Source organism: Chelonoidis abingdonii, chromosome 2, assembly GCF_003597395.2.
Source record: "Chelonoidis abingdonii isolate Lonesome George chromosome 2, CheloAbing_2.0, whole genome shotgun sequence".
NCBI lineage: Eukaryota > Metazoa > Chordata > Testudines > Testudinidae > Chelonoidis > Chelonoidis abingdonii.
The window spans coordinates 59,251,568-59,276,307 of record NC_133770.1 but is presented as its reverse complement, the minus strand read 5'-3'; the positions used below and the strand labels follow the sequence as shown (position 1 = coordinate 59,276,307).

At 44.0% G+C, this 24,740-nt stretch overlaps 1 protein-coding gene across 1 annotated transcript in view; it reads left to right on the top strand.

Annotated features, from left to right (window-relative positions):
* The window catches only part of CRPPA (CDP-L-ribitol pyrophosphorylase A), a 209,687-nt gene extending 186,987 nt beyond the window's left edge, over positions 1–22,700 (top strand). The window contains exons 10-11 of the mRNA XM_075061948.1: positions 19,232–19,333; positions 22,279–22,700. Of these exons, the coding sequence (XP_074918049.1) occupies positions 19,232–19,288 (57 nt within the window). The 3' untranslated portion in view covers positions 19,289–19,333; positions 22,279–22,700. The remainder of the gene's footprint in view (positions 1–19,231; positions 19,334–22,278) is intronic.
* The last annotated feature ends 2,040 nt before the right edge of the window (positions 22,701–24,740 follow it).

The following is a 24,740-nucleotide window of genomic DNA, read 5'->3' as shown; positions in this document are numbered from 1 at the left end:
TCAGGAATTCAAATACATGGTTCACTAAATGGAAGTTTTTCTGTATGACTTGGTAGTGAAAGAATGCTATTCAAAGGCATTTCCTTTTGTTTGTCTCAAGAATCACTTACAAAAGCCACAATTAACTCTTTGACTGTTCACTTAAACTTGGAGAGATGCTGAGACTTGTAAAAATAATTGAATATTTAAGTGCCCCCTTTAGGGTAATTAGTTATTAAATGCTAAGATGTTGATATTTGCTGTGATGCAGAAGACTCCACTATAAATCTGTTGTTTAGATACCAGTCTTGGTGCAGTAACTAGATAGATCAGGAATGAGATACCCCAAAACAAAACTTGACTACTAGCCCATTTCATTTGATCACTCAGGTTTTTGCATCTCGTGGTAAGACCAAATTATGACATATTGTAGCTCTATTATTTAAAAAAAATAACTTGCTCTTACAATTGCCCAGTTAGATGTGTAACTACCTGATTTCTAGGTGGTCAGTATGGTTCTTGTGCATGGACATCTGTGTGGACAATATTGGAGCTGTGACTCCATCTTTAGGCATGTAACTTACTATTCTTCTTTGAGTGCTTGCTCATATCGATTCCAATCAGGTGTGCATGTGCCTTATGCACATTTGTCAGAAGATTTTTACCCTAGCAACACTCGGTGAGTCGGCTGGGTCGCCCCCTGGAGTGGCGCCGTTATGGTCCCGGATATATATCTCTGCTGACCCAACAGCCCCTCAGTTCCTTCTTACCGCCCGTGATGGTCGTTGGAACTGTGGAGCGCGGCTTTGCTGATCTCCACTTCCCTAGCTTACTCATCGTTCTTTCCTGTTAATTGCGTTTATAGTTCGAGTTTTACAGTTATAGTTAGTGTTAGTTGTTGTATATATATAGTTAGTGTATATAGTTGAAGGGGGATTGGGGATTAGCCCCTTTCCTCCACCCCAGTGTGAGCCCATGCCCAAGGCACTGGGATTCAAACCGTGCTCAGCGTGCCAAAAGCCAATGCCAATAGGGGATCCCCAAAACTCCTGCCTCAAGTGCCTAGAGGAATCCCACCTTCCTGACAAGTGCAGCATCTGTAAGTCATTTAAACTGAGGACGAAGAAGAAGCGGGACTTTCAATTGAAACAGCTCCTCATAGAGGCGGCACTTAGCCCTGCAACATCGGTACCGAGCGCTCAACAGCCTGTATCGGCTCCGGACCGCTCCTTCGGCTCCGGACCGCTCCGGTACCGCGAAGGAGCCACGGCACCGGCCCTGACCAGCACCGACGTCTGCTCGGCACCACTCCCTGTCCCCGTGGCCCAGGAAGCAACACAGCGCTCCATCTGCTTCGGTACCATCCGCACCACAAAGAAGCACTCATCAAAGACGGATCGCCCGGCACCGTCATCTGCCGCGGTACCGCCGAGTGCGGCACCACCGAGTGAGGCACCATTAATTCTGTTCCCGCAAGGGCCATTGAGTCTGGTGCCTGAAAGCTTCCCGGCTCACACTGTGGTTGAGCTTGCTCTCCCATCTATCCCGGAGACCTTCTCCACGGCAAGAGAGCTGATAGCCATGATGGAGACCGCACAGCCTCAACCCCCGGCACCGCCGGTGCTGGTCATCCAATCCATTGAGAAACCTGTCTTGGTGAGGCCGCCCTCCGTCGGACCCGCAGAGAGACGTTGTTCAAGATCTCGGTCTCACCGATGCTCTCGATCCCGCCGATCCTGCTCCCGGCGCTGCTCGCAGTCCCGGCACCGCTCTCCATTGTGGTACTGGTTGCACTCCGCGGCATCGCTTGGCCTCCCGTTTGCCTGCCAGATACTCCTGGTACCGATCCGACTCCCGGCACCGTCCACGGCACCACACATCTCGCAGCCACTCCAGGCAAAGGGACTCAAGATCCCTGTTGACCTGCCGGTACCGCTATGGTCGCAGGTCCCGGTCTCGCTCATGGTACCATTACAGTTCCCGGTATCGCTCCCCTGTGCCATCCTGGGAAAGACCAAACCGAGATGTGGCTCCCTCTCGGGTCTATCAGCACCACCTTGGCCATCGAGACACACCTCGGTGTTATCACAGGCTGGTAGCGTTTTCTATCCACAGGATTGTGACTCCGATGTCCCCAGCCATGTATTCCCTGAGAGCCAGGGCCACAAGCAAGGACCCCATCAGTGGTCTTTCTGGACACCGTGGGCATACCACCAAGCTCAAAGTGCTCCCTCAGTTGCCCCCACGGTCTGTCCCGTCAGAACACCGAGCACCAGAGGCAACCGTAAGCCGCCCCCATGGGTACGGATGAGGCTTCGGTACCGCCTGCAGACACCCAGGTCCCACCTGAGTCTGATACCGCTCCTCAAGAACAGGAGCCCCCACAGGACCCTCTTGTCCCTGGCCTCTCCTCTTCCTCCTCACCAGATGAGGCTGTGGCAGGAACATCCTCCTCCAGCCCTCCCCCAATTGATCTAAGGGCCCATCAAGACTTCTTGAAACGAGTGGTGCAGAATATGAATCTGCAGGTGGAGGAGGTCCCTGAAATAGAGGATCCAGTAGTGGACATCCTATCTGCAGATGCACCTACTACAGTGGCTCTTCCGTTTATCTGCGCTATACAGGCAAATGCGGACACTATTTGGCAATCCCCAGCCTCGATCCCCCCCCACAGCCAGGGGAGTAGAGAGAAAATACATGGTTCCCTCCAAGGGGTATGACTATCTCTACATACACCCACCTCCTTGCTCCCTCAATCAGTGAATGAAAGGGAGCTTCATGGCCAGCAAGCTCCTGCTCCCAAGTCGAAGGAGGCTAGGCGCATGGACCTCCTAGGCTGCAAAATATATTCGGCTGGGATTCTTCAACTTAGGGTGGCAAACCAACAAGCCCTCCTAAGTAGGTATAACTGTAACACGTGGACATCCTTGGGGAAGTTTATGGAGCTTCTTCCCCAGGAGTCTCGACAAGAATTTGCAGCCCTGCTTGAGGAGGGTATGAAAGTGGCGAGAACCTCCTTCCAAGCCTCTCTGGATACAGCGGACTCTGCTGCTAGGACTCTGGCGTCAGGAGTGACAATGAGGCGTATCTCCTGGCTCCAGGTATTAGGCCTTCCTCCTGAATTACAACAAACTATTCAGGACTTGACCTTTGAAGGCCAGGGGCTCTTCTCAGACAAGACTGATCCCAGATTACAAAATCTGAAGGACAATTGCGTAATAATGCGCTCACTGGGGATGCACACACCAGTGACCCAACGCAGGACCTTCCAACCCCAGCCTCACTGTACTTACCTCCCGCCTAGGCCACGACAGGACTTCAGCAGAAAGCGTGGCCGAGGGAATCGACGGGGGCAGTCTGGCCCACAGGGAGGTCAAAATCAGGCCCCCCCTAAACCACCAGCGAGGCCCAAACAGAACTTTTGATGGGACACCCGAGGACACCCCACCAGTTGTTTTCCCGGATCCTTCCCCTCCCTTTTACAACCGCCTCTCCCATTTCCTCCCTGCATGGTCCCAGCTAACTTCGGATCGTTGGGTCCTGTGCACAGTGGAGTTGGTATACCACCTTCAGTTTGTTTCAACCCCACCTTCCCATCCTCCCTTCTCGTCCCTCTTCAGGGACCCCTCTCATGAGCAATTCCTCTTACAAGAGGTCTAGTCACTCCTAACCATTGGAGCCATAGAGGAGGTACCAAAAGACCTAAGGGGCAAGGCGTTTTATTCCCGCTACTTCCTAATTCCCAAGGCAAAGGGAGGTTTACGACCAATCCTAGACCTGCGAGGACTCAACAAATTCATGATAAAGTTGAAGTTCCGCATGGTATCCCTGAGGACCATTATCCCGTCTTTGGATCCCGGAGACTGGTATGCCACCCTCTATATGAAGGACGCGTATTTCCACATCGCAATTTACCCACCACACCTCCGTTTTGTGGTCAACCATCAGCATTTTCAGTTCACAGTCCTTCCATTTGGCCTTTCCACGGCTCCGCAAGTATTCACAAAATGCATGGCCGTAGTTGCCGCCTCCCTCAAGCATCGTGCACGTCTACCCGTATCTCGACGATTGGCTCATTCAAGGGACCTCTGAGTCACAAGTGAGACATCACCTGTACATCGTCAAAGACTTATTCAGGAGCCTAGACCTGATGATCAACATAGAGAAGTCTACTCTGATACCCACGCAGAGAATAGACTTCATTGGGGGTGATTCTGGACTCCAATCTGGCCAGATCCTGCCTGCCACAGCCTCGTTTTCAAGTGATGGCTACAATTATTCAAGGCCTCCAAACCTTCCCGACAACATTGGCTCGCACTCGTCTCAGCCTAGTAGGTCACATGGCCGCCTGCACCTTCGTGACCAAACACACCAGGCAACGCCTCCATCCATTCCAAACCTGGCTTGCCTCAGTATACCGGCCGGACCGAAACAGCCTGGACTCGATACTCACTGTTCCCCCGAATGTTCTAGGCTCCCTAACCTGGTGACTAACCTCCACTCTAGTCTGTGCAGGGATGCCATTCCACCCACTGCAACCTTCGATGGCCTTAACCACGGACGCGTCATCTCTGGGTTGGGGTGCCTACCTCAAGGGCCGCCTCACTCAAGGCCTCTGGTCAGCTCAAGAACTAACCTTACACATCAATGTGCAGGAGCTGAGGGCGATTCGTCTAGCGTGCCAGGTGTTTCGAGAGCATCTCCAAGGCCGTTGTGTTTCAGTGTTCTCGGACAACACAACGGCCATGTTTTACATAAACAAGCAGGGCGGAACACACTCCTCCCTCCTTTGTCAGGAATTCATCCAGCTCTGGGACTTTTGCATAGACCACTCGAGCGATCTGGTAGCGTCCTTTCTCCCAGGAGTTCAGAACACTCTGGCGGATCACCTCAGCAGATCCTTCCTGTCTCACGAGTGGTTGATTCGTCTGGATGTTATCCATTCTGTTTTCCGGAAGTGAGATTTTGCCCACATAGACCTCTTTGCCTCCTGCGAGAACAGAAAATGCCAAGTGTTCTGCTCCTTCCAGGGGCGCTCCCCAGGCTCCCTCTCAGACGCATTCCTGATATCGTGGAGGAACCATCTACTGTACGCCTTTCCACCATTCCTGCTGGTCCACAGGGTCCTCCTCAAGCTCCACAGGGACAGGGCCCACCTGATCATGATCACTCCAGCATGGCCGAGGCAGGTACACCATGTTGTTTGACCTCTCAGTGGCAGACCCAATTCCCCTACCACTCTGGCCGGATCTCATAACTCAGGACTTTGGCAATCTTCACCATCCAGAGCTACAGTCTCTTCACCTCACAGCATGGTTGCTGTGTGGTTAAGCCGGTCCGAGTTACGTTGCTCTGCCTCGGTCCAACAGGTACTCTTGGGCAGTAGGAAGCCTTCCACTAGGTTGACATATCCGGCCAAGTGGAAGCGTTTCTTCTGCTGGTGCGCTCAATGTAACGCTGTCCCCACGCAGGTACCAGTTCCTACTGTCCTGGACTACCTCTGGTCCCTGAAAGAACATGGCCTAGCGGTCTCTTCCATAAAAGTACATCTGGCAGCCATCTCCGCCTTCTACCCAGGGGAGAATGGGCGATCAGTATTCTCTCAGCCCATGGTTTCAAGGTTCCTCAAGGGCTTAGAACATTTGTACCCGCAGGTTAGACGCCCTACCCCTACCTGGGACCTCAATCTGGTTCTAGCTAAGCTTATGGGTGCTCCTTTCGAACCGCTAGCCACCTCCTCACTGCTGTACCTCTCCTGGAAGACAGCCTTCCTTGTCACCATTACTTCAGCAAGGCAAGTATCCGAGCTTCGGGCCCTGACAGTGAACCCCTCGTATACGGTGTTTCATAAGGACAAGGTACAGCTGCGACCACACCCCACCTTTCTCCCTAAGGTGATGTCCGCCTTTCATGTCAATCAAGACATCTTCCTTCCGGTCTTCTTCCCGAAGCTGCACTCGTTGCGTCGGGAACAACAACTGCACTCCCTAGACGTCCGCAGGGCTCTCGCCTTTTATATTGAAAGAACAAAGCCCTTTCGAAAGTCGCCTCAGCTTTTTGTAGTGGTGGCAGACCGGATGAAGGGCCAGCCGGTCTCCTCCCAGCAAATTTCATCTTGGGTGACGTCTTGCATCCATGCCTACTATGATTTGGCTCATGTTCCGACTAGTCACCTCACCACCCATTCTACTCGGGCTCAAGCTTCATCTGCCGCCTTCCTGGCCCATGTTCCCATCCAGGAGATATGTCGGGCAGCTACTTGGTCATCGATTCACACCTTTGTGTCACATTACGCATTGGTACAACAGTTCAGAGATTATGCAGCATTTGGCTCAGCAGTTTTACATTCTGCGACATCTCACTCTGACCCCACCGCCTAGGAAAGGCTTGGGAGTCACCTAATTGGAATCGATATGAGCAAGCACTCGAAGAAGAAAAGACGGTTACTCACCTTTGTAACTGTTGTTCTTCAAAATGTGTTGCTCATATCCATTCCAAACCCGCCCTCCTTCCCCTTTGTCAGAGTAGCTGGCAAGAAGGAACTGAGGGGCCATTGGGTCGGCAGGGGGATATATCCGGCACCATAACGGCGCCACTCCAGGGGGCCACCCAGCCGACCCACAGAGTGTTGCTAGGGTAAAAATCTTCCGACGAATGTGCACACGGCACGCGCACTCCTAACTGGAATGGATATGAGCAACACATCTTGAAGAACAACAGTTACAAAGGTGAGTAACTGTCTTATTTTTATTACCCCATGTCCTCAACCCCCACTTCAGCCCCCTTGTTCTGTCCTTTAGAGTGTAAGCTCTTTGGGGCTGGGACTGTGATTTACTTTAGATTTGGCCTTGAACAATAGGGCCTCAACGCTGCTGGCTTCTAGGCACTCCCACAATACGAATGTTAATTAATAATGATAGCTTTTGTAAATTGAGTTGGGGCCTGAAAAATGCAATTTTTGTACCGGTGCTGACTCCAGAGTCCCTGTTTCGCAAATACGTTTATGGCAGAGTCAACTGTTTGATTACATATACCAGCCTGAGGAGGCATGGTATTCCTTGATGCATTTATCCCCCACATGAATTAAACCATAGACACAATTTTATCTGTTATATCATCTGTCACATACTCTCAGTATCAAAATGTTTGACAGAGTTAAATAACACTGTTACAGAGAGAAATAAAAGCAATAAAATAAAAGACAAAAGCAGATGGAGAGAGAAATGAAGAGGCATAGATAGGGGCAAATCGCTATGAGCGAGAGGCAGTAAGACTGAGATATAGGAAAGCTCCTCCAGATGGCAGGAGCTGCAGGGAAGAAGCTTTTTGGATGCTAATTCATGTCAAGTTTTTACAGTATAAAACAGTTTTTACAGTAGCTTAATATGCGAGGGATTATGGTTAGTTACTTGCATCTGGCTCTGTAGAGCCACAGGCTGCAGCTGTGGAAGGTGTGTTTCCCCTTTCGTGGCAGTTAATTTTATTTCTCTTAATTACTTGTTCCTTCTTCACATCACTTCATCTCTTCCTCTTTCATGGCACTTCTTCTTTCCTTCTATGTTATATCATCATATCTCAACTCTGTCACATTTATCTTTCTGTCACCCACACACCTCCCAGGGTCTGTCAGTGCAGGTGAGATCAAACCTGGGACCTCTAGAGCTAAATGCATGAGCCTTTACTGCGTGAGCTAAAAGGCACATGGCACTTAGCTAAGGATGCAGAGCAGACTCATTAATCTCTAAGTGGTCTTTGTGCCACTAGAAGGGACAGAACACCACACCCAAGAGGTGTGTGGGTTACATTTCTTTCTCCCTTCTCCCTCCCTTTTGTCTTCTCATCCTCCTCTTTGTCTCTCTTCTGTCTCTCCCTATTTGTCAATATCCTTCTTTTCCTCCCAGACAATCATGGTCGAAGGAGACAATCCATTCCCTCCTCCCCAAAGCCAGGCTGTGGGCTTGCACACGAATGCCTTCCTTGCCTGCCTGGATCAAGAACTAAGGCAGTCATTCTTCTGATCCTCTGTGCTCTTCACAGCTGGGCCTGAGAACAGCTGTCACTTCCATAGCTGCAGCCTTTGGCTCTACCGAGCCAGATGCAGGTAACTACTTGCATATTAAGCTACTGTAAAAACTTGACATGAATTAGCATCCAAAGACCACCTCCCCTTCCATTGTGCTCCATTGGTAGCTGAGCACATTTAAGCAGTAGTGGCCTGAAGGGACAGACTTCCTGCATGGATAGCTGCTAAGAGCAATATTGAGACCACCAGTTAACTGAGAAAAGCCTCAAGCTCCCTGTCACATGGAAACTGATCTCCTTCCTGGTCAGATAGGCCAAAATAAGCAAACTTGGGTGAATAAAGTTAGGCAAATAAGCAGCCAGATTGCATGAGCCAGAAAGAAGCCAGCTTGACTTTCAGAATTCAGGGAGAGCTTCCAGGGCTCTGGCAACTGGAAAAATGTTTATGTATAAAAACAGCAGATTTGGAATCACTGTGCCATGTTAGTCCCTTTTTCATAGCAAAACTCCATCTAGAGCCTGATCCAAAAGCCACTAAAATCAGTATTTCCTGGGTCCTTAAGTATATATTGCATCTATTCCCTTCTGCCATGTTCTGTTAACATTACACGTAACCACTCTGCTTAATTTAGGCTGTTTTCACTTATGCTACATTCTGAGGTGTGTGTTTATGTGGCACCCGTGTACTTCACCATTTGTTGGGGAGGACAATTATAAATAATACTGGTTTTGATGCAGACCTTCAGAATGGCTTCTGTGTGTACGTATAGAAGTAGTGAATTCATGTACATTTATTGAACTCAAGGCCCTTGGCTACATGTGCGACATTTAAAACATAGGCACTGAAATCATCCATGCCCTGTGTACAATGCAAGTCTTCTATGAAAATTATCTGTCTCAAAATGCTCAGAGACTGAACTGTGTTCTAATATGGCAGAGGTGGGAGGGGAATGTCTGTAAACCATTTTGGGAGTGGTTGTTTAACACCAGATCAAAGAAGTTCTGTTATGATGTGTATTTAAACAAAAGCTTCAAAATGCCTTGAGTGTCACAAAAGCCAGTCTCTTACTGTTTAAAAAGCACCAGCCTTCCTTGTGTATCTTTGTGTAGGCAGCCAAATAGAAACTGAGAGTGCAGGGTTTGTTCAAAACTTCACAATATTGGAGTATACTTCCCGCACCAAAAAAGACAAAATACAATGGCAGCAAAGCCCCACCTGGTGGTGGAGCCTTATGAATTTCTAGCAAAAAAATCCTTTCTAAAGTTGATCAGAAGGCTAGTACTACTGATGAATAGCTTGGCTGTGCAGTGATTGCTCACTATGACAATCCTCTTTCACAAAGACTTTAAATCATCACCTTGATCTCAAGACTTTAAATCATCACTGATTCCCAATCTCTTTCTTAGCAACACAACTCCATGAATGTGGTGATTGGTGAGAAATGGTGTCCCTGTTTGGACAATGTGGCAAGACTGAAAAAATACAAGAAAGCATTCAGCTCCAGAGCTGTCAATCCAGCATCATTCACAGTTACTAAAACCTAAAAAGGAAAAGTACAATCATTACTGTAAACTATAGTTTACAGAGAGTGCTGGAAAATATGCTCAGTAATATTATTAGTCCATTGGGTAGTGACAAGCTGCCAGATATGTTAATCAAACAGTCCATCTGGGTGGGCAATGTAAATGCAATATCTATTGGCTAGTATACAATGGATTATCTTGGCTGACATGTATAGTCTTTGAGCCAGTTTCTCTGCAGTTCCCAGGGTTTCATTCAGACTTTTTTCAGCTTCTGTCAGTGCAGACCCCAAGTTTCATTTTTTTCAGGCTTGAACAAACCCCAATAACTTGGCCAAAGTTTTGCCTGAATGTGGGTTGAAATCATAGGGTTCTGCATGGCTTACGGCCAACAGCTTAAATAGGTGTAATTTCTTGCAAAAATCTGCCTGGGCTTTCTTGAGCAGCAGAGTGTCTTTAGAAACACAGCTTGCAATGCAGAGGGCTGCATGCAGTCAAATGGTATTCCATGTTATTTATCACAAGAAATTGGTGATTTTCAAATTGACATTAAATGAGAAATTTATTAATATAAGTTTATATTAAATTAACACAATTGTACTTAATTGATGGGAAAAGGTTTGGTCTATGGAGGGGTGGGGGTTGTGGAAATCTCCACGAGGACAGATTTTCCACAAAGCGAGATATTTATTAGACTCAACTCTGCAACAAATTAATTTGAATTTTCTACCATGATTATTGTTAAGAAATGACCTTTATCATTGTGTAAATCTGGTGCTGTGTGTTCTTTGGAGTCACATTTATCATGTGTGTTTGGGGTGGGGGGGCAGGATTCAAGAAAACACAGAAAACCAGACTGGATATTGTTCCTTGGAGGATCACTCACAACTAATGTAGAATGTTAGGCAGAGAGTAGAGAATAAATCAGTTTTTTTTAAACTTTATTGTAGAAGCTGCCACCATTGAAAGAATATTTTATAAGTAAGACAATAACTGTTCAGCAGCTCTTTCATGCCCTCTGCAGTTAACTCTGTTTCTTGTGTATGTGCAGTCAAATTAAGATCTGTTGTTTTTCCTGCTAATACAATTTACCTAAGGTAAATACCAGTACATCAGGGGAGCAATGCTGTTGTGGCTTCTGTTACTCACACCCACCACTGACAAGCAATGCTATAGAGTAGAATAAGGTTGTACTGTACATAGTGTGACAAAGTTCCTCCTCTACCTTGGTGGGTCCTGCACCTATTGGCAGATTTGTTCACCTCAGTGATCTTCCCCTCTTGTGGAACCCACAGTCTGGGTCAACTCCTCCTGTGTCTGATCAGGAGTTGGGAGGTTTGGGGTGAGGGGGAACCCAAGCCCATCCTCTACTCCGGGTTCCAGCCCAGGGCCCTGTGGATCGCAGCTGTCTATAGTGCCTCCTGTAACCGCTGCATGACAGCTACAACTCCCTGGACTACTTCCCCATGGCCTCCTCCAAACACCTTCTTTATCCTCACCACAGGACCTTCCTCCTGGTGTCTGATACCTTGTCTCCTCACTCCTCCAAGCAGTACAATCGCTCAGCACTCGCTTCTTGTCCAGCCTCTCTCACACACTCCTCTCCTCTGGGCTCCCCTGCCTGACTGGAGTGAGCTCCTTTTAAACCCAGGTGCCCTGATTAGCTGCCTGGATCTGTGCAGGGTGTTCTAATTAAGTAGCTGATCTCTAACTGCCTTCTGAGAAAGACTTAATTGGCTCCAGGTGCCTTGATTAACCTGGAGCAACTGCCATTTGGTTACCAGGGTACTAGGGATTTGTTTAGCCTGGGGCTAACATACCTGTTCCTCAGTACTTTACTGTAGCCATCTGGCCTTGCCCCATCACAATAGTCTAATTCATAGGAGTAGTTCAGAACACTGAAATACAAGCACATTATTACACGTACTGTTTGATGGCATGACTAACTTTTCACAAGTTTGCACATCACTGCACATGCAATTATCTGTCTACTGGTTAACATATACATGCAGTATTCAAAGCTGAATGAAAATTGCAGATTTTGAATGTAAATGACTGTCCAAACTGCTTTGAAATAAGTAGGACTATGGATAGAGCTATTCTTATAAATTTCATTTTATTAATGATTAGTTTGAAAAATGTGTGTCAGATTCAATTATTGCTGCTCACATTCACACAAATAAAAGTATCATTAAATTAATAATCTAAATTAGTATAAAATAAATTTCTTGTGTATGAATTAAGAGGAAGTTCTTTAATCATTCATTAAAAATAAGAATGGTTCCTTGGAAGTGGAATAATAAATGACAATAATGGGAATATGAAAATGATTTCAGGGCCTGATCCAGCAAAGATTTAAGCATATATCTCACTAAAAAGCATGTGAGAAGTCCCTCTTGACTATTTATTTGCTTTGCTGGATTGAAACCACAGGCTGTAATATCTTGGAAATAGATTTTTGAGTATGTTCATACAGTGCCAGAGATGGTAGAGGCGTGCAGCTCAGACCAGGGAGGGGATTCCAGGCATGTGGGACCACATAGAAGAAGGAGCGGATCTCAGGTGTAAGGCACTGGATTGTGACTTGGGAGACTGGAATTTAAATCTTGGCTCTGTTACAGACTTCCTGTGTTACCTTGACAGGATACTTAGTCCGTACCTCAGTTTCCCATTTGTAAAATGGAAATAATAAAACTTTCTTTCTCATACCCTTTGCCAATTTTGTCTGGCAAGCTGTTTAGGGCAGCCATGGTTTCTTATTATTGTGTGTATTCAGCACCTATTACAGGGGTCGGCAACCTTCAGCACGCAGTCCATCAGGGTAATCCGCCATTGGGCTGTGAGACATTTTGTTTACATTGACTGTCCACAGGCACAGCCTCCTGCAGCTCCCAGTGGCCGTGGTTCACTGTTCCCGGCCACTGGGAGCTGTGGGAAGCAGCACAAGTTGCAGAGACTTGCTGGCCGCTGCTTCCTGCAGCTCCCATTGGCCAAGAAAGGCAAACTGCAGCCACTGGGAGCTGCGGGGGCCGTGCCTCTGGATGGTCAATGTAAACACAATGTCTTGTAGCCCACCAGTGGATTACCCTGGTGGGCCATGTGCTGAAGGTTGCCAACCCCTGGCCTATTGCAATGAGGCCACAAACTCTGTTGGGGACTCAAGGTGCTGCATTATTACAAATAATTTTAAGCTAAATAAAAATTGATGAATCATTATTAATTATTTTGCGTAATGGTAGCAGTAGAAGCCCTAAAGAAGATCAGGACTCCATTATGTCAGGCACTGTTCAAACACAGAGTAAGAGATTGTCTCTGCCCCAAAGCGCTTACAGTCTAAATAGACATGAGAGGCACAGGGTGGAGGTGGAAACAGAACCATAGGGAAAGGCAATGACATGACCAGAATCACACAGCAAGTAAGTGACAGCACTGTGACCAGAACCTAGGTCTCCCAACTCCAAGTCCAGCACCATAACTACTAGCCTACACTGTCTCCTTCTGTATAAATATTGGTTTGGCTTGTCTGCAGAGGTCAACAAGGGGCAGTTTTTCTGTGATGAGGTGAAGAAGCATGGTCCGGTATTTAAAACACAGGACGGTGAACCAGGCATCCTGGGCTGTCTTCCCAGCTCTGCTAAAGATCAATTCTGTGACTCTTGGCAAGGTAAGGTTCGTCTATACCATGCTACAATGTGCACCAGAGGGATGTAAATTGTAATGTGCTCAAACTGCCCTGTGTAGATGCTGCTGCCACATGCTAAAAGGTTCCTCGGGGATGTTAACATAGTACAATTTCAAATGGGACTACATGAATGCTCAGTCAATACCTTTAGTATTATTTACAACATACCTCGGTGCTGAAAACAATTTAGTAGTGTATATTGGAAACTCCTTGAATTCCTAGCTGAATCCTTTCTGGTATGGATTTTGCTTTTCAGTGACTGTAGAGAAAGTAGATGATATGGCTCATATATCTGGAATATTATCAGTGCTTGTAAATTGGTTGTTTTGTCAACTTATTAAAATTATCCAGTGGTGTCTTTTACATAACTGTGCAATGCAATAGGTTAATGGTGGTATGTTCATAGTTGTGTTCTGCACTAAGAACATGAAGTGAACTGAAAGGATAACACTCTTGAACAGGCCCACAATCATTATTCATACTAACTCCATTGCTGTTGGCAAGTATATTTTCTTGAAAACTTTCTTCAGGGAAAATAGACTTCTGGTTTGTGCTGTACAAATATTTATGACAGTTGGATGGCTTGGGCAGAGCATATGGGGAAGCATAAGAGGTTAAAGCAGAAAAGTAGGAGCTAAATTGTGGAGGTCCTTGAAGACAACGGCAAAGAGCTGGCACATTGTGTGTGTAAAACAGCTCTGAACATTTAGTTCAAATCAATTTGTATGAATGTTAAGTTTACCACTCTAAGATGTGCCAAAAAGAAACCAGTAGTAGAGAAAACACAACGGATTAAAAACATGCCATAAATTAAGGGATAAAGTTTCAGTATTTATCCAATAGTTAGCGCGAATAGTCAGCAAACGCTGATTAACTGCACCTCCCATTACCTTTGCTCACCTACCTCACCAATTCTGGACTGGAACAATCCTTGCCATTTTGTGGGTAACCCACACCCACTTAGGGTGGTGTTCTGTTCCCTGGTTGGGCTACTGACTGAGGTTGATGAGCCTGCTAGAGCCTAGGCTCAGTGTTTTAACTCAGGCAGTAGATGCACAGGCTTTTAGAATGAGAGAAGCCAGCTTCCATCCGCACTGTCAGTGATCCATTCAGGGGCATCACATTACGCTTGTGTTCCACCCCCCACCTGTTGTTCTCCCACAGAGTGGGAGTGGAATGGCTTATTTGCTGTGATTTTCCTCTCTAATTCCTTCCCTGGAGATGAGGTAGAAGGTTATGGCTAAATTCACAAGGGGGACCTAGAGGGTGCAACATCCAACTTTTAGGCACCTTGCCACATGGTGAAATCCACAGCCCCAGGTTAGGCAACCAGGCAGGACCGGCGCCAGTGTTTTTGGTGCCCTAGGCGCACGGCCATTTCACCGCCCCGCTCCCTGCTCCCGCGGCTCCGGTGGACCTGCCGCAGGCGTGCTTGCGGGAGGTCCACCAGAGCCGCAGGACCAGCGGACCGTCCACAGGCACGCCTGCAGCAGGTCAGCCGGAGCCGTCTGCCACCCCCCTGGCAAAATGCCGCCCCCCAATAAACCTGGTGCCCTAGGCGATTGCCTAGGTCTCCTAAATGGAAGCGCCGGCCCTGCAGCCAGGCTCCCCATGCAGTACATCGGAAGAGTTGGGTGCCTAAACTAGGGCTTCAGAGAAGGCAGCAAGCTGAGTGAGGAGACTCCTTATCTAGCTGGTTGGAAATGCCAAGAATGGGGTGTGTCCAAAACCCTGCCTGTCAAAGGAATGTGGGCATCTAATCCAGGTCAGTCAGCATTTCACAAAACCAGAGAAGGAACCCCTCTGCCTTACTCATAATACTCCAGTGATCAGAACCCTTACCTAGGATGTAGGAGACCCAAGTTCATATCTCCACTTTGCCTGATTTGCAGCAGCAATTTGACCTCTTCCACCTCCCAGCAGAGGGCCCTAACCAGTCAGATATAGGGTTATTCTGGGGTGGGGCTGTGTCAATCTCTCCTGTTGGAACAGTTCCACTGTGTATGAATAATTATATAATCACTAGACCAGAGAGACAGTGACTATATGGACTGGTGGTGAGAGACCTGGATTCAAGTCCCTACTCCACTTCGGGGTGGGGATTTGAACCTGGGTCTCCCACAGACTGGGTGAGTATTCTAATCAAAGGACTGTCACATTTGTTGTCTCTTGAGGGGATTAGGCCTGCTCAGAGCAGGTCTATCAGAGTGGACCCAGCCTGTGAGATAGGTTGAGAAATGCTTAGTCTGTAAATCCTGCCAGAGCTTAGGCATGAGCTAGGCATTGAGCTGCTCCAGGGTATCAAAATATGGGTGGCAGTGTGCAAGCCGACCGGCAGAAATTTAGGGACCATGGGGACTTCAGTGGTGGAAACGTAGTACCTAGGAAATTTAGGCACCTACATTTAGGGTTAGGCAGCAGCTCAGGGAGGCTTTTGTGAATGCCAGGCTGCCTAAATGTTGGACTTGGGTGCCTAAAGTGGCAGTTAGGCTCCTAAGTCCCTTTGCGAATTTAGCCTTTAGTGGAATGAGGGAGGAGGAAATAGGTCAGGAGATTCTGGAGCTCAGCATGAGGTGGCTGGAGGGAAGGGGATCTCAGAAAACAGGCATCCAGAACATGGAGGATTCTGCTTCTAAGAACAGTGGGTGCGGAGTCACTGGAGCAGGAAACTGCCAGGAAAGAGGGAACATTTGGTACTGTGAAACGGAGGCGAGCGAGAAAGAGAAAGTGAGGGAGTGATTATAATGTCTTTTTCTTTGTTGAAGGATAAATATAAAATTCCAGCAGATACTTGTTTTTTTTTAATTATTAGTGCACAGCCTCACTCAGTTTAAACATTTAAAAGAAAAGAAAAGGCTAAGGATGAAGAATCTCTAAAACAAATGCATTTCCAGTTTCCAAGCCTGCTTCAGTTTCTCATTTGTCCAGCAGAGGGAGTATAACATTATAAACGATGTATGCTGAACAGACCCTTGGAGCTTGGAAACAGGTATCTAGTCAGCTAAAAGCTTTGCACTCCAGAAGATGTTTTACAATGCGTGCCTTTTAGTCACCACTTATGTCTCTAGTATACATTTTATAATGTTATTGAATCATTTAGCAATATGATCAAATTGTCCCATATATATAATCAAAGTTAGTAAATGAGATGGAACCTGGAGAGCAAGAAACATACAGTATTGAATAAATTATGTATAGTGAAACTGTGTGGAGAGGAGAATTACGGCATGGCCATTGCCTATCCAAATGAAGGATTTGGGCCTCCAGTGTAGGTGAAAATTGGACCTATCATGTTGTTATAACAGCATTCTTAACTAAAGGATTTAGCTGGGAATGGAATCCAGGTTTGATACAGTAGCTGTATGCAATTCAGAGTCTGTAGGAACATGGCTGTTCACTATTCAGCCAATTTTTAATCAGATGGATTTTTTGAAACGTAGTTCATGGTAATACTATGTAAACAAGGCGTGTAATCATATGTTAACTGCTAGATAGAGGGCCAGCAAGGATTGCTGATATATATTTATTTAATAGTTTATGGGGCTTATTCTCTGATCCTTACCTTTCCCTTTTTGCCACTCAAGCTGCACAAAAAGAAGCAGAAACATGCTGCATCTTTCCCCCTGGGGACTCACCTGGCATAGGGGAGTGCCTAGCAATGTAGAGCCAGGGTATGCCTCTTGCACCCATCCCCAGAGCTCCAGCTGGTTCTTTGGTAACTGTTACCAGTTTCCAAACTCTACCAGGACCAGCCAGAGCATTATGGAACTGTAACAGAGCCCTGGAAGGTCCCTCCACACCCTGCTGTTCCAATCAGCATACTGACTTTTGTGTGTGTGTGTGCACATGCATATATATAGTTCATAAGTAATGTCTTTGAACCAATAAATTATCACTGTTGTCCTTATTCTTTCATGCTCTTGCCCTCTATTGTTCATTACACTCATAGTATTTTGTCTTAAACTGGACTGTTAGCAGTATAAAAAATGATGTAGTAAGTAATGATTGTGCCTCCTTTAGTGGGAACCTAATTTTCATAAGTATCTCTGTAGTGGGCTTTAATCATAGATTATTAGGGTTGGAAGAGACCCCAGGAGATCAGCTAGTACAACCCCCTGCTCAAAGCAGGACCAGTCCCCAAATGGCCCCCTCAAGGATTGAACTCAAAACCCTGGGTTTAGGAAGCCAATACTCAAACCACTGAGATATCCTTCCCTCCCCTTAATCATATATCTCCTGAATCATATATCAAAATCCCTCATTTAGATACCTACAAGTCCCTGTGAGGCAGGATCCTGCTGCCCAATTTAGATGACTATGTCTATACAATTAACTACATTTAGGTGGGTAATGCTGAAAATGCTCTTATTCTATTAGATGATAGATAAATAGAAATGTAAATGTTGATGAACATCCATTCCCCATCCATTTCTCAAGACATCCAACACTATTCAGACAATTTTCTCAGATTTCATATATTTTAGCCAGATAGTTCCCTGCTTTCCAGTTATTCTGACCTTTCTGAGACATGGAGATTTAAGTTTTCCATGGTTAACTATTAGTATTGGCTCAAAGAAGCACATAATAAAAGATTTAATTATCAATTGCACTTAAGTGACATTTTTCATCTGATGATCCCACGATACTTTACAAATGTTCATTAATGAAAACGTTAATTCATTAATGGTGACAACATTTATCACAGTTATCCCCATTTTTCAGACAGACAAAGAAAAAGGAAAAAAAATGACATTTTTTAACATCCATTTATCTGCAGCTAAATGAGGCCTGGTAAAGGAGCACCAGGAAGCTTCTTTAATGGGTTGGCCCCGTATCTTCCATGTATACTGTGTAAAGATCTCATTCTGGTTTTGAACTTTTATAACTGCATTGTCTTAGGTTCCTAACCAGAAATGGGCAGCATTAAAAAACCCATCGTCAGGTTTTATCCCAGCTGCTCCAGAGAATAATTAGAGTTGACTGTGTTGAAGACCATGTAATTTCTCCATATTTAGCTGGTGTAAAAGAGCACAGCATTCATGTCCTTTTTGTACTTACTGAAAGAGCAAACTGTTGCTAAAGTTCTGAATCTTTCTACTACGTTCCAAGAGAGCAAAAAAGTCCTTCTGCATTCCCTGAGAAACATTCTGCCTTTCAGCCTACGGTAATGATAAATTAGTAAAAGGTGGTACATAAAACCAAAGAAATGTTGGAATCTGCCGCCTGATCTGTGTTAAATACATTTATGTGTTTATATGTTTCTACTCTCTCTCTCTCTCTCTGTATAGTTTGAAAAACAAATCTGTTAACTTATTCTTTAAAATGTTAACAGTTAAAACCAGGTTTCAGGTGGGTAATAAAAGATGCTGCTTCCCCAGACCTGTTCAAAACAATAACAATAGCCTAAGTCTCAGTAAGCCAGATGTTGAAGCACACAAAAGCAGGGGAAGGGTGGATTCACAGAGACAAGAACAAATGTGCAGAGGCCAGGATCATAGAGCCTGATCTTTCTTAAAGCAGAGGTTAAGACAGAGTCACACTGCCCAAGCAATGTGGAGAATCTTGCTCTATTGGTTCCTTTGCTGTATATTTTCTGTGGACAGATTAACAGAAGTCTTCACTCCCCAGGTCTGTAAAGCTATTATCTTTTACTTAAATTTGCTGAGCACTTAAGAAGCCATTGTAGGCTTTCCTCCTTCCCCCTACCCCCTCACCTTCTTTTTCTAAAGCTCTTTCTATCATAGGCCTGCCTCTACTAGCACATCACTGTGCAGTGGGCAGACTGAGTCAAGAGACATGGATTTTGTTCCTGGCTCTGCCATTATCTTGCTTGGCCACTTAACCTCTCTCTATATCAGTTTTCCCATTTGTGAAATGAAGGTAACATTTTATTAACCAGCTTGTTAAGGTGCTGTTAGATTAGAGATGAAAAGTGCTCCCAGGGCTAAGTATTTAATTATTATTATTAAATATATTTTGAAAGCAATAAGAAAATTCAAGTGATTCAAATACATGCAACTTTAGCAGTATGAAGATTCCATTCAACTCAATGGAAAGACACCCGTTGACTTCGATGCACATTAAATCCCCAGGTCCATGGATGGAAGAGATGGAAACTGATTTTTAACTGTGAGAATATTTAGCATTAAGCAACTGACCCGAATCACACTGTAGAAGGGATTACTTGGTTTTCATTTGTTTTGTGTCTTTTCAGCATTGAAAAAATTAGTATCAAGTAGGGTTATATCATAGTCTTGTGGACTGATGTCATCAGCACGCCTAGTCCCAACTATGATTTGCTAAATCAGGGAATCCAAATAAGATCATTTCTATCCTAATTAACAAAATGTTCTAACACCCTCTCTTTCCTTTTAAAATCCTCCGTTGCCCTCTGGCTTAGACTCTGACAGGGCTTGGAGAAGGATGTTAGGAACAGACTCTATTGTGGATGCTGAGTGTGTGGAACTGCAGCGTCTCCATAGCAGCAGGAACCAAGTGTGTGCCAATTAACAGTGGGGCTCAGGTATAAGGGAACGAATGTTCCTGCAGTGGTAGAAATATAGATAACCTTACCCAGGTGAGAGGGCTGAGCATAGACAGGAATGCAAGCATGAGAAATGGAAAATAATGAAAACTATCAACTAAAGGGGTTTAGTTCAAGATGTGAGTTGAGTCAGCTCTTTATCTGAACTGCTTTGCTTATCTCTGGGTATTACCCAGTTACATTATTATTAACAAAACACTGATTCAGACCAAGACTGAAAACTTTCTGTCCAGAGTTTCTCAGAGAGCCTCTGTTCCTCGCACTAGCCAGCTATTTATGACATCCAATTTACCTACTGAATGGACTCACAAGGCAGACACCATCATTCTCAACCAATGCAAGAGACCATTATTCCACTCGTATGAATCTGTAGTTCGATCCAGTCTTATCTTGGGCCTGATCTAAAGCCCACTGAAAATAGTGGAAAAACTCCCATTGACTTCACTGGTTTTTTGGATCCAGCCCCTTGTCAATTCATTATGATAAGAGTACATCAAAAAGTCCCAGTTATTAAAAACTTTATGAAAAGGTCTGAGGAATGGGAATTGTTTTAGAGAGTCAGGATCAAATGGCCTAAGCACAGAACTAGGATCAGCAAGTTCCCGAGTTCTTATCCTAGCTTTAATATTGACTTCTAATTTGGCTTTGGCCTGTTCATTAGCAATGATTTTTTGGTCTAGGGTGAGTGAGAGAGAGTCAAAAAGCTTCAGTTTTCAATCCCAAAATGGACATTTTGACCCAGTACCATTTTGTGAAAACATTAGAAAGATTTTATTTTTGAATGAATGAAAACAAATGTCAAAACCTTGAAAGTTGCCATGAAACATAATTGTCATCCTCTTGGCAACTGTAATAATTACTTACCTAAATACCTACCACACAGAGCTGTTATTAGTCTCAATCAGGTAATCTCTGCAAAATGCTTTGTGCACATGTACATCACTCTATTATAACTTTAGTCAGTGTATCTTTTATGGCAATTCTGAATTTTCAAAATTCAAGGTCAATTTCAAAGCTCAGTGAAGCCATATTTATATTAGAATGCAAGCTGACTGAAGTTCGTGTTTATCATGATCACCAGTTATTGCCATTGTTTTAGTAGCACTCAGAAATGCTAGGCACTTTCCAAAAGCAGGGCCCCCACAAAGCCCTGCCTCAGAAAGTGGTAGGATTTGTACCTGTCCAAACAAACTGACCCCAGTTAAAGATATATTTGAAAGTTTTCAAAGAAAATTAAAATGAAACACTGTGTTTGTCTAGAGCTGACTAGTGGTGTTTGCCCCTTTACAGCTATGATGAACGATAAGATAGATTAATTGAATTAAACTGGTGATATCAATGCTGTGTTTTTTGCTTATAAAACTAGCTATCCCTTTTTCTCCTTCTCTGCCTAGAACAGGATAGTAGCAGAACAGTTCACAAAAATGTTACATTATTTTATATTTTTAATGCAACACCATAAAATAACCTTATTCTTCTGCATAGACTCTTTAGCACGGCTGATGGACCACATGAGATTATGATATTTATTGGTATAATGGCCAAAACTGAGAAGCATCTGTTAATTTCTCTTGTTACTTTATATATCTGTTAGCAGACATTTGTGTGGTTTGATTAAGGAACCTGTATTTTGCCTTGCATATGTACTGCACAGTACAATTTGGTCTTTTTTACACACCTTACTACAAAGCATCGCCTATTTAAAATAAAACATAAAGAGCCAGATCCTCAGCTGGTGCTCTCAGCATAACTCCACTGAGTTCAGTGGCTCTCGGCCAGTTTATACCCACTGAGGATTGGGCACCAAGATATTATTTTGTAGTTCACGCCTGAGAGAGTTTTTTAAATAATAGCAGAGATGTATTTGTCGATTACAACAAAACGATCAGTCATCTCCTCTATAACAATGAGATTTCACTTGGTTAAAAGGTAGAAGAGTGCAATTGTTTCACCTTTCATTCTCTTTAATTATCTTGCCTTCCCCACAGTTTTGACTGCAGAGACATTTACAGCCATCAGACATAGTCTGCCAGACCTAGGTGTTATGGACTATGCCTCCAGGGATCATAACCATATGGTATTTTAGGAGAGGACACAGCTCATTTCAGAGCAATTCAAATAAGCAGATTTCTTTTCTTTATTACACCATTGCATTTGGCGGCAATCCACCAGAGGCAGATTCTCTGCTCTCAAAGGACTGATCTGCCCACTCTGTCCATTTAACAGAACGTTCAGCTCAAAAAATCTAGTCGCTGATCACACATGTGGAGCAGATGTGCAAGCATGCGTAGCAAAATAAAAAATCAAAAATCCCAGCAGTGGACTGGGGGAAATGTAGCATAACTACTGAAAAATAGTGACACAAAAGCTCTGATTCTGAAATGGTGGATATTGTTGCTTTTAAGGAAGTATTTTTCTTATTAATCCTTCTTAGGGGGAAAAAAGCATATGTTTCCTTTATTATTTTTCTTTTTGGAGGTGGGGGAATGTTATTCGTGTTACACTGATGTGGCTTTGTTCATTTTCACAGCCTCCTCCTTACAATGATATAACTCCAACTATTTTGACCAGACTGTCTTGGGGCCCTACTTCTCAGGAACTGAGTTCTGGAAAACTTCCATTGGAAAAAAACCATCCATTTAAAAAAGAGGATATCAGAAGTATACATCCCTTTATCCATGCCCTATTGGCTTGCATGTAAAGGGAGAGCACCAGCTGTTTTTCTCATGGTGAATAAGGATTACTTGGGTAAATCTGACTTCTTGTTTTTACATGGACAGCTACATTGTTGCATAACCAGTTAATTTTGGTTAGGTCAATAGAGCAAGTTTAATTATTGGAACTTTCCTTTTTCGTTCAAGCTGCATACTGTACATTAGAAAAAGAAATTACTGGGATGTCAGAACTGTGTACAGTAGCTGAAATTTTCATCCTTAGTAAATGGAGGGATTTGATATTCCTTACTAAATATATTCCCTCTTTTCATAAGTATAATATTTTTGTAGAAATGTTTGCTATATTATGGTATTTAGACTGAAAAATGCTAGTTATTTAATATCTCAAAATGTAGTGAATAAAAATATTGTGTGAAATTTAAAAAAATAAAATACCCAGAGCACTCGCAAAAGTGAGACACCTCCTCAGCTAATAGTGAAATTCCCCTCAGCCTCAGAGCTCGCAATAATGAAATTCAGAGCATCCTCATCCATGGATATGCAAACATGTCTATTAACAGGAGGCACTATCAAACACACAGCCTTCCATCTGTGGTTCTTATTATAGGGACAGCCGTTGGTGGCAATTCAAAATATTAACTAATTATAGATTGGGATGCATTAGACTATTTGTGACATTCCTAATTTTCTTTAAATCAAGCTCCTATTATTTATTTTGTGTTTCAGTTCATTGACTAGATATAACCTTTTTTCTGCAGTTGATACAGTACTGTAAATGATGCTGGATTTCTAAATCTTGGTTTTGGTTAATGCATCAAAGAACATATGTCCCTATTTCCATCAGTTTCTCATAACATACATGTACCCAGTTGTATGTTGTTACATAACTTCAGAATAAAGCAATCAGATCATTCTAGATCATAGTATCAATTTCTGTGTTTTCAGTACAACAATATTACAGTGGGAGAGACCCACTAGTATTGTTATATGGATGGGTGGTTTTATTCAGAGTCTTGCTCTTAATAAACATCCCAAAGAAAAACATTCAACAGCAGCAGGCAGTAATAAAGAGGCAGAAAATGGCAAAACCACAGTTCTGAAGGAAGCCTATGTGAAAACACTGGTTGTGTCTTCCTGGTTACAGAAAACAAATAGAACTGTTCAAAGTGCTTGCCAGCAAAGGCCTGCCAAATGAAATATTGTTTTATGAAGTCAGGAAAAAACTAATTTTAAAGGTTATTGTAGGTTATTTGTGGTCACGTCTTGAGTGCATAAAACATGATGTCATTTTGAACCCTTTTCTATTTTTATTTTAATCCTATAGGTCTTTGCCTGAGACACTGTCTCAGCCACTGCAGAAATCTAAAAGGTGGTATTATTGTTAAATACATACAAAAGCCTGTCCTAAAAAATGAATAGAAAAAAATCCAAGCCAACAAGTACACATCATACCAGATCAGCCAAACTGTTGCTACAATATATTCACAGTATAAAATAATCTGGAGAAAAGGATCACCACACTAATAGTAAACTTAGATTAGAAGGTTGCAAAGAGGTTTTCCTAGTGCTGCATACATAAAGTTTATAATATGGTATGATTCTCTTGGATTATGTGTCATACTAACACTACACAACTATCTTTGATAATGTCAGATTAACTTTACTAGCTTAACAATATTGTGGTTGTGATAATTATTATCATTGGTGTGACCTGTCAGCACGTTGCCTGCTGCCTCTGGTCTTCAGTAGTATAGGCTTGTCTGGCTTATCTGAAAAAGTGATACCAGCACCAAATGTAGAGTATCGAGATGAAAAGGGGAGGCAGTTTAAGAAGGCATTTGCTTAAAAGAAGATGACAGTAAAGGGTAAAGTCTGTTTGTCACCACCAGTCAAAGCTAAAGTTGTTCCTACTTTTCTTTCTTAAATTGTAAGCTCTTCAGTGTATGGAGCATGTCTTCATATGTATTTGTAAAGCAGCTAGCACAACAGGCTCTTGATCCTAATTGCAGCTGCTGGGCTAATTAATAATAAACAAATAATTCCTCTATCTTCTATTGTTTCCATAAATATTATGGACTACTACTTGAGGGCCTGATCCAAAGCCCACAGAAGTCAGTGGAAAAGCTCTTACTGACATCTTCATGCTTTAAAACAACTCTTTAATCAGCTCACTGAGAGATTTCCATATACCACTAACCTGGACCTGTTGGTTACCTCACATTCATCTGTAATTACCACTCCTAATATGAATCAGAATGAGCCTGAATACGTAGAACAGACTGACCACAAGAGGACGTACCTAGCCAGGCAAGGCATT